The sequence below is a fragment of the Pinus tabuliformis genome, chromosome 9 (assembly GCF_031772625.1).
Source record: "Pinus tabuliformis cultivar Carrire ecotype Pingquan chromosome 9, CPIR1, whole genome shotgun sequence".
NCBI classification, from domain to species: Eukaryota; Viridiplantae; Streptophyta; class Pinopsida; order Pinales; family Pinaceae; genus Pinus; species Pinus tabuliformis.
The window spans coordinates 1,835,767,728-1,835,779,005 of NC_142307.1; the positions used below are offsets into that span (position 1 = coordinate 1,835,767,728).

Below are 11,278 nucleotides of genomic sequence, written 5' to 3' on the forward strand. Positions count from 1 at the left end.
TATAAGTTTAACAACTTTGGATAATCAAATATTCCCTCGGTATTTGTTGCTCATAATGATGAAGTGAGCAAACTTTGGCATGAGCAATTTGGTCACCTAAACTATCGCTCCCTTCAGAATCTATGTAAAGAAAATATGGTGACAGGTCTTCCAATGGTATCTTGCAGAGATGGTGTTTGTTCGGGATGTGTACCCGGAAAACATCTTTGGGATAGTTTTGAAAAACGTGCCTCTTGGCATGCCTCAACCCCTTTACAACTTGTGCATAGTGATTTATGTGGTCCACTTCTAGTTGTTTCATTCTCTGGCTACAAGTATTTCTTAACTTTCATTGATGATTTCTCCAGACGCACTTGGGTATACTTCTTAAAATTCAAGAGTGAACTATTTAAAATGTTCTTGGCCTTTAAGGCCTTTGTTGAAAAATAATCTGGACATCAAATTCTTAAGCTAAGATATGATAATGGCGAAGAATATGCTAGCAACAAATTCATCAACTTTTGCACTGAGAATGGAATTCAAATGCAACATATTGTTCCATATACTCCACAACAAAATGGTGTAGCTGAAAGGAAGAATCAAACCTTAAAGGAAATGGCTAATAGTATGCTTCAATCTAAAGGACTTAGTCTTAATTTTTGGGCAGAAGCAATTAACTATGCAAATTACATAATAAATCACACTCCTACTAAGGTTTTAAAGAATATCACCCCAGAAGAAGCATGGAGCTCAATTAAACCAGATGTAAGTCACTTTCGTGTTTTTGGAAATGAATAATGGGCCCATATTCCAGATGAGAAACATAAACTTTAGAACCTAAAAGTGAAAAAAGTATTTTTTTGGATATTCTGAAGATGTCGAAGGATAGAAGCTTATTCCACCTAAGTCCAAAAATGTTATCATTAGAAGAGATGTAAAGTTTGCTAAAAATATATCGGCCTACGAGCCTAGTTCGACGGATGTGCCACCTCTCTCTATCCCTTCTACTTCTGAAAATATTTCTTCTTCAAATGATGAAAGCGAGGATGAAAATCCTCCCCCACCTTCTCAGGATCCTCCTTCAGCTCCTCAGCTTCCAAAATGGGTCTGTGCTACTCGGGATGCAATAGGTGCTCTTTTCGGTTATCCTACAGATCAATGACGTACACGTTCTCAGTTCGATAGAGCCTCTTCTTTACTGGCTCAAGCTTCAGCTAATTATGATCCTGACACCTTTGTAGAAGCTTCAGGCCATCTAGATTGGGATGCAGCTATGAATGAAGAATATCGTTCATTATTGGCAAATGATACATGGGATCTTGTTCCCCTTCCAAAGGGACGAAAACTTGTTAGATGCAAATGGGTTTATAGAACCAAGTATGGAACAAATGGAAAAGTTGATAAACATAAAGCTCGTCTTGTTGCTAAGGGTTTTTCACAAGTTGAAGGCATTGACTATACTGAAACCTTCTCCCCTGTTGCCAAAATGAACTCTATCCACCTTGTTCTTTCCCTTCTTGCCTCTTTCAAATGGGAATTCCATCAGATGGATGTTAAATCTACCTTCTTGCATGGGGACTTGCATGAAGAAATCTATATGGAACGACCTACTGGCTTTATACAAACAGACTCCAGCCTTGTATGTTGGCTTAAGAAATCCCTTTATGGTCTCAAGCAAGACCCTCGGGATTGGTATGCCAAATGGATAGCTTTCTTTTAGAAATTGGATTTTCTAGGTGTCATTCTAACAATACTATCTACACCAAGGAAGTGGGAAAGTCTCTTATCATTCTTGTTCTTTATGTTGATGATCTTATCCTTACTGGTAGTGATCCCAACCTTATCAACCATGTGAAGTCCAACCTTAAAAAGAATTTTGAAATGACAGACTTAGGACACTTGCATTATTTTCTTGGTCTTCAAGTCTTGCAATCCAAGGAAGGTATTTCCCTTTCCCAGTCCAAGTATGCATGTGATCTTCTATGCCATTTTCACATGGAAGAATGTAAGCCATCCCATTCTCCCTTTCAGCCTAGAGCCAAACTTTTAGTCACTTGTACTTCCCCTGAAGTTGATGCTACCTTATACTGTCAACTTGTAGGAAAACTTTTGTATCTGACCCATACTCGTCTTGACCTTTCCTTTTCTGTTGGCCTTATTGCTCGGTTTATGCAAAACCCACATGAAATTCATTGGAAAGCAGCTAAAAGAATACTTCGTTATGTTCGAGGTAAATTTTAGTTTGGGATTCATTATAGTGCAGAATCATCTCCACTATTGGTTGGTTTCACTGATTTTGATTGGGCTAGTGACCCTGATGATCTGAATTCCACTGTAGGTTATGTGTTCACTCTTGGTTCAGGGCCTATTACATGGGCTTGCAAGAAATAAAGTGCCATTTCTCTTTCTTCAGTAGAAGCAGAGTATCGTGGTGCCATACAAGCTAGTAAGGAAGCCCAGTGGATTCATCAGATCCTGTTAGAGTTTGGCTTTCAACAACAACATCCAACTACACTTTGGTGTGATAATCAAAGTGCCATTCAACTATGCAAAGATCCAGTCCAACATCAGCGCAAAAAACACATTGAACTGCACATGCACTTCATCAAAAAGCTCATTCACGACCATGTTCTTGAAGTGCAATATTGTTCAACAGATGATCAAGTTGCAGACATCTTTACAAAGGCTCTCACAGAGGCGAAGTTTACTAAACTTCGATTTATGGTTGGAGTTTAGAAAGTTGTCACTAAGGGGGGATAGGATCTAATTCCTCCTTCCTTCTCCTATTGTGTCATATTTGTACATCCTTAAATCCTATCCCAAGTTATTCTTAAGGGGGGATGTTAGGATATTCCGACACATAGGAAATAGTTAAGTATAACTTGGTCTAGTGTAGAGTTAGGTAAAGTGTGTTTATTTAATACATACTTTTGTAACTTACAATTCGACAGTCACGATATGTAGTGATCTGACTGTTCATTCTCTCCTCGGTATTACTGACACTTGATCCATGGGTTAAGACCCGATTGGTCCATGATCTCTATTTAAAGAGCATGGAGGGTCATTTGTAGGGTAACCATTCATGAGAGAAGCTTATGTAAATTTTCATTCTTTTATTAATAAATTTCCCCATAGTAGCTGCGTTGGCTTAGCCTGTGAATTGTTTCCCTCTTTGAGGGTTTTAACCACGTCAGGAAAACTGGTGTATTGATCTGTGATATGTTTGTGAGCGGTGTCCTTTGGTGTTCTGTCTGAGGAACTTACCTTGTAAATTCCTACAATCAAGATTTCATAGCTCGCTTCCATTCTGTATAATTTCCTTGTAGATTCAAAATGCATATTGTAATATGCTAAAACAATTGACTTGAATCTACTTTACTCATCAACGGAAGCAATAAATGATCACTGAAATCACGAAGCATAAAAGAGAAAGAATTCAATCACACATAACACAATAATTTTCTTGGGAAAGCCATAGCTAAAAACCCCTGTTATCTTTATACTACATTAATTAGAAAATATGAGAATGTTACAATGATTTTCTTAGGCTCGAGCAACCTTTGCACAACCCCAATATATCTCACTACTTCACAAACAAGATCCAAACAATACTTAGCCAAATATGTTGTTTTCCAAGCTCCTATTTCCTTGCGCATTTTCCTAGGGAATTAGACCATATTTAATTGGAAAATTCCTCATTCATAACTATGTAATCCATCATATGCCTTCTTATGATTGCATGCACCACTTGTACAATTCAAATGATTATACAAATATGAGTACATTGTCCCTAAACTCCAATCTCAACTGGGTCTTTCTCTGATTTGACATGCATGAGTTAATTATGAGTGAATCTTCAGTTTACTAGTTGAGAAGTGTTGGTTACACCTCACTACTATAGGTTACACCCCACTACTGAATCTCCCACTAATCCATCCATTAGTTCGAACTATTTTAACTGAATTTAATTCAATTAAATAATTACAACTCAAAAGAACTCAACCTAGGCCCCTAAAATTTAGGAACCACTCTTCATGACTCTAGATAGACTCCCAACTCAAATCAACTGAGCCAACTAAGTCAAATTAACTTATTTAACTATTACAATTTTCTATGAGAATTATAATTACAATTTAATTTAAGGAAAAAATTAAATTAGGATTTTCTTGTTGCATTTTCAACACTCCCTCCCAACAAGAAAGGGATTATCTACTACCTTGATCCTACCTCTGTGAAACTCGAATTTGAATCTTGAGAATACCTTTGTCAAAATATCTGCATCTCGCTCCTCTATAAGAATGTATTCTAGCAAAATGATTCTCCTCTACACACAATCTCATAGATGGTGATACTAGATGTCGATATGCTTGGACCGATCATGAAAAAATAGATTCTCAGAGAGTTTGATACAACTCTGGTTGTCACAGTAAATCACTGTAGGATCCATCTATTAACCAAATAACCCAACAATGATCTTCCTCATCCAGATAGCCTCACAAGTTTCTTGAATAGAAGCCATGTACTCTACTTCTATTGAACTAAGTGAAACTGATCTCTACTTCTTGCTGTACCAAGAAACTGTTTCTGACCCAATACTGAAGATTCCCCCTAGTGTGCTCTTTCTGTCGGATGGAATCCCTACCCAGTCTGCATCTTTGAAGCCTTGAAGCTTCACTCGCTCTGTCTGTCTGTACAAACGACCAAACTGAGTGGTGCCTCTAAGGTATCTCAACACATGTTTAGCTGCCTTCCAATAAAGTTTGGTTGGCTTAACCATGGCTTGAATAAGTTGGTTAACTACAAAACACATATCTAGTCGTGTGTTCACCAAATACATAAGTGAACCCATGAGCTGTCTATAAATAGCAGCCTCTACTACTTCACCTGAAGTAGCATCCTCCTTCCTCTAGTTACCTTCTAGAGGATCACCATGGGTTTGCCACTCTCCATGTGGAACTTCTTCAGTATCTTGTTGGCATACTTTCCCCGAGAGACAAAAAGTGCCTCAACTCCTTCCCATACTTCCATACCAAGAAAGTAATGCATGAGCCCCAGGTCCTTCATCTCGAATTCTCTTGCAAGATCCTCTTTGCAAGATTTTATCGACTTTTCATCACCTGTTAGAATCAAATCATTGACATATAATACTATAATCAACAATTTACCTTCAACCATAATATGGTAAAAGTTCACATTTGCTTCACTTTTAGTGAAGCCCAACCAATGAAATAGCTGCCAATATTGGTGTACCAAGAATGGGGTGCTTGTTTTAATCAGTACAATGCTCAATTGAGTCTATACACATGTGACTCTCTGTTGAAGGATCAAATCCTTCTAACTGCTCAATATACACCTCTTCCTCAATCATACCATTGAGGAATGTTGTATTCACATCCATATGATGTATCTTCCATCCCATCTATGCTGACAATGCTAGAATAGATTTGATTGAAGAGTATCTTTCTACTAGAACAAAGGTCTCCTCGTAATAAATTCCCTCCACCTAAGAGAACCCTCTGGACACAAATATGGCCATGTGTTTCTCCACACTCCCATCTGCTACTTGCTTTACCTTGTAAATCCATCTAGAACTCACCACTGACTTGTCAGTTCATCTTGGGACCAATTCCCAAACAATGTTTCTGATAATGGAGTCATACTCCTCAACCATGGCATCAACCCATACTTGTTGCTGCACTGCTTCCTTGAATGAGGATGGCTCAACCTGTACATTCTTGCTTATCAGAGACATGTAGCCAGTGTACCAATTTGGTGACCTCCTTTGTCTGCGTTGTGATGTGGGTGCTCCCACATTCTCTATAGCATCACACATCAATTTGTCATCCTCTTTGGTGTGCTTCCTTCCATCTTTGGAAGTCTCTGCATGAGTGGGAGCTTCCACTCTTTGCTCCTCCACATGTGGCTGCTCCACATCATCCTGAGGTTCCTCCTTTGGAACTAAAAGCTCCTCTTCTGCATGTAACCGAAGCTCCGTCTCAAGGTAACATCTCATGGCCTTCTCTTCATCGAACTTCACATCTCTATGAACCAATGTCAACTTATTGGATGGCAGGTACACCCGGTAGTTGTGAGGTGTATCAGTGTACACCACAAATATGCCCAACTCAACAGTTGGATCTAGCTTTTTCCATGCATCCTTGGTAGCATGATAGTAGATTGATGAACCAAATATCCTGAATTGTGCCACATTTGGGTTCTTACCTAAAAAATCTCCTTCTAGTGTACTCATCCCGAGAATTCGATGAGGGATTGTTGGCTTGTTGGGACCTGAGCTAGGTTTGGAGTTAATTAGAAAAACAAATCCCTGTACTACTGGCCCTTTCGGCAACAGCCTGCAAAGCGTGGACTGAGGTCTCACCTGAAGCAATATGGGGGGATGTTGGAACCAGGTTTCCGCACCCTTGAGATGTCTAAGGGTTTGATTTAGTCCAACTATGAATACCTTCACGTAGGTTACTTCGCGCCCTTCCCTAGCTTGTGAGGCCTTCGCGCAGCCCTAACCCGGGGTTGTGGGGATTTCGCACTACTGGAGCAGCGATCTGCACTATTTCCCAAAGTCACTCTGCAGATCTTACTTATCTTCCTATAATAGTTAGTTATCTTCGCATAAATAGATACCTTATATTTATTTACCTACTCAGCACATTTATATAAGCTCATGCAGTAAATAAATAATAAACTTATAATTCATACCCAATAATACAAGAAAAGATACACAAAATATCGTAAAAATTCTCTTTAGTAGTGATTTCAACAGTTACAGACTCGACCTGCCCTGCGCACTCAACTACAGGGGTCCATGCACTCATTTGTGGACTACTAGGCCTCTGCGCACTCAGTTGCAGATCCTACTCCTACTCTATGACCCAAAGACACAACTCTACAATTCGACTCAATACGTCATCAATTTCTTAGATGTATCTCTCTTTACACTTAGAGCCTCGATCTTTTTAGACCATGGGTAGATCTCTCAAACTAACATTACAATACAAAAATGAGGGCATACAACCCTTTGACTCATTAACCATCTTCGTGCTCCTCGCCCACAATTCGCGGAGTCTTTTCAATAGACTTAGTCAAAACTTGGGCTTTAAGCCCCAAAACTTGCCTTGGGGGGATCCCATGCCCAACAGGTCCCCAACACAAACATCGTGACTCATCCTCGAGTCATTCTTTCGGTGCAGAGATCTTTGCACGGAGACCTCCCAACTCTACTCGAACGGCTGCAAGGTCGGCAACGCACTGAGCAGCTGCCTGCTGAATCTCCTGTACTCGTTGTTCCGAGATCGCGGTGTCGGAACTGCTCCCATGGATCTATTCCTGTGTCCCATGCATCTGCGTGAGCTTGCCTTCAATTGTTGCTGTGATGATGAAGGCCTCGTCGATCCAAGGATGAACACGCGCCTTCAAAACTGCTTCTCTATGTCGCGCTACGTCTACTTTCTCTTTAAGTGCTTTGTCATGTTGCATTCGCGTGAGACGCTAAGTGAGGGCCACCGTCTGCATGGTCCCTTTCATGCTGTCATACTACTGCTGGAGCTCACGCGCCTCTGTCTTTAAGCACTGGATTTTCGGGTCCTCCTGCAGATTGGTGAGGACCTAGAATGATTCTTCCAACATTCTGGTGTAGTCCCTTATTAATGGAGGAGTCGACGGCTGCGCCTTCAACCACAGCTCTGCTATCTGAAGGTTCAACTCTAGTTGAACCTTGGCCATTTCTTCTTGTGCATCGCACACCCATGCTGCTAATCTTTGGATGCGTGTCTCTTTCAGTGCTTCTGCTGGGATGGCCAGCTCAGGGACCATCTGGCAGGCTTCTTTAAGTATATGCACCATCTGCTGGTTCTGAGACATGACCTCGTCGCGCTGCAAGCTCAACTATTCCATGTTGATCTTCTGATCACTTAGCACTTGTAACACGTGGCTCTCCCTCAGTTACAATTCTGTAGTAATCCCATCCTGCAGAACATAGAGTGTCTCCCGTAGGAGCGCAGCCATGTTGATCCCTATCCCCTTCAGTGTACTAACCATAGACCAGTCGACCTCATTAGCTGTAACTAGTGCCCCTTCTTGAAGCACTATTGTGTTGGTTTTATGAGCGTGCAACATTTCCTCGGCTGCGGCTGTCCCTATTGCGAGGTTGGTAGATAGGGTACCAACCTGAGGAGCGCGCACTTGCAACTCCTGAATCTATGCTCAGAGGGCCCCCAACACAATCTAATTCTCCGCCGTGAAGTTTTGGAGGGACTCTATGGTGACGTCGCGCACCATATCTCCTATAGCATGCATATCACCCTCAATAAGGGTGATCGGGTCGATCGACAACTTGGATGCTTTCACCTTCTTGTGCTGCCCCTTTCGCTCACTAGGGAACTGACGCTTCAATTGTGTTGACGCTATTTGTGGGTCCACGTCGCCCTCCTCTTCTTATGGTTCCATCTCTTTCTCCTGCTCAGAAGAAGGCGATTTTTGGCCCTCGCGCGCCTTCTTTACTGCCTTCTGTGCTGTTGCTGCTACGGCCTTTTTCTGTTCTACTGCTCTCTGCGCAGCGTAACACACCTCCTGCACTTTTGCTGCCGCTGCTTCTTGCCTTCACTTTTCTGCCAATTGTGCCATGCACAGTTTGGCCTCCTTCTTCTTCTGTGCAATAGAATTTTCCACCGCGGCGATGTTTGGGGCATGCCATTCCGGCGGCCACGTCTCTAGTACGCCGAAAATCACATCATCTGTGGCTATCAAGGGTAATTCGCTCCACTTCTTGGCCCCGTCTTTGTGGACCCTGAGGTAGACGTGATGAAAGTCCACTTTAAATTCTGCAAAACTTCGTAGGTTGTTGTAGACAGTGGGTGATAACCATGGCTTGAGGTTAATTCCCATTTTGATGTTCATCTCCATGAACACCCAGAATATCTTGTTGTTGTGGATTCGGTTCATGTCTTTTATGGCCCACAGCGAAGCTTACTTCGCGGTCTCCGGAAGATCCCTTGCAATCGCGGGGAACTAGCTGTCCTCCGGCAATTCTCCCACCACCAGCACTATGGACAGCAGAAGTCATGCATAATGGAATCTTTTTCCTTTTTCCCGTGCCTCACGGAAATTCTCTAGGAACTCTTTGCACAAGAATTTAGACTAGTTAAACTAGACCCCTTCTGCGCACTGTTTAGCAAGTGCCACCACTGGCATAGGTACCTCATTTGCGCAACACTTCCTCATGAGCTTACCTGCCAGTATCTGGGTCGCAACTTTGACTGCTTTGTTGTTGATGCTAGATATGCCACAGCCCCTTTTCTTCTTCTCCAGCTTGTATTTCTTTTCCATGGCCTCTGCGATGGCCAAATCACTACTCTTTCCCTCCGAAATGTCTGCGGGGTCCTCTCCTTTACATGGGATCTGGGTAAAGTGATGGATTAAGTGGTCCGTGATGGGGATGGTCTCCTCCAGCCATAAACACCCACCATGCACCAGGTAGAGCAGCTGCCTGATGAAGAAGATCGTTACTGGGGTACGGTGGTAGTGCGACACCCAGAGCAGGTTTAATAACCTTGCCTTTTCAACTCCACATAACCACTTGCGTGGCTCAAATTCTATAACTCCCACTGCGGTGTTTTGTTTCAGCTTCATGAGCTGCACGGTCTCTAGGTGAGGGAATTTCTCGTGGTCAGTGAGATCCCAATCTTCAAACTTCAAGTTCGGCACCCATCCCAGGTGCGTGCCCTAAAAAATGATATCATTCGGGAGGAGCAGAGTGTGCAGTGAGCTCTTGCTCTCGTCGAGGTCCTTGGGCACTTTTGCCTTCCCCTTCTACATGGGGACATATGTGGGCAACTTTGTTGGAGGGTGCATAACCTCGGTTTCTTCCTCCATGCCCTCGTCCTCATCTTCTTCAATTATGAGATCCTCGAGGTCTTATTCCTCCTTGTTGGTTTCTAGTTAATGCTTTCCCTTTTTCCTCCATGGTTAATCTAGTGCACAGTGGGTTTTGCAGGGACACACGCACATGAATCCTTGGTTGTTTATCTTTCTTTGGTCTCAGCGTGCACGGTGATTTAGGGATTTTCGCAACAATCTTAGTGCCTTCAGGGGCATCTTCTATGGTCAAGGCCTATGCAGTTTCTTTGGCGGTCATCTCTGCGATTTCCCTAGATTCTTCGAATGATGCCATCTCGCTTGCCTAGAAATATCTCAACCGTTCACTCAGGTGCTCAACCCATGCTCTCCATAGGGCAAACAGGTCTTGGATCAGAATAAGCGGGGCATATGACAACTCAATTCACAAATGACCAAGTGTTGTTTGTTTGGAAACCCTTTGTATTTTATAGCTCCTTTTGAATTTGAATTCGACTGTTCCCCCCAAATCCGGTCCATTAATGCTCCCTTGGCGGCAGATTTGCCCAAATCTTGCCCATAAAGCTTGTCTTAAATGCCTGCCGCCCACTCCATTTGGTCTAAAGTCAAGCATCACATTGTGAATAGTGACTACAACGGTCACTTTCCAGCCAACCCACGTGGCAGCGCAGCCCCCTTGCGCAATCGCAGACCTTGTGACACTTTGCTTTTGTGTGCACCATTGAAATCATGTGGCTCTAAGTCAGAGTATTTTATAGTCTTGTGCCTCCTTTAAACTGTCGGGAGTGCTAATACTATACTTCCCACGGTTAGTTAAGTGTCCGTGCCACCTGTATAGGGTGTCAACTGGTCATCCATCACTTTCCCTAGACAAAATCTGCCTTTTATTGTTACTGTCTGCGTCACACACTTTACCATTTGCAGCGCACCACCATGGGTGATTCCTTTAGTAATATATGGTCTAATCCAAGGCATCAAGCTGATCAAATCTCGGTGGTAGTCCCCAAATTTATCACCGTAGTAGTGTGCACCCTGTTTTATCATCCTGATTTTCTTTTCAAGAAAATCCTTCTATATTTCTTTCTCAAGCTTCTTGACTTCTGCTTCCACCAGAGTGCTTTTCTCCCTTAAGCACACTCTTTCTTTCATGAGTTCTTGTTGCCTACGATCACCCTATCGAATTGCTTCTAGGTGTTCTTCTTCATTTAGCTGCTCTACCCCTCTTTGCAAAGCTCCGTGAGTTGTCATAGTCCGTGGCACTACTATGCGCGGACTAGGTATATTATCCTTTGCTGGGACTACAACGTTCACTCCATATTTCAGTCTTGGAGGCATTTTCCCCACCATTTTCTTGCACGTTGTCCTATAAGCCCACAGAACTAGTGGTATGCACGAGTCCCAATCCCTCCGTTGTGCATTTTATATCTTGTTT

The 11,278-nt window shown here is 42.5% G+C and overlaps 1 protein-coding gene across 1 annotated transcript in view; it reads right to left on the reverse strand.

Annotated features, from left to right (window-relative positions):
* LOC149156133 (protein SCAR2-like) overlaps window positions 1-7,854 on the reverse strand; it is a 31,694-nt gene extending 23,840 nt beyond the window's left edge. The window contains exon 1 of the mRNA XM_089444654.1: window positions 7,738-7,854. Coding sequence (XP_089300780.1) covers window positions 7,738-7,854 — 117 coding nt within the window. The remainder of the gene's footprint in view (window positions 1-7,737) is intronic.
* Window positions 7,855-11,278: the final 3,424 nt, after the last annotated feature.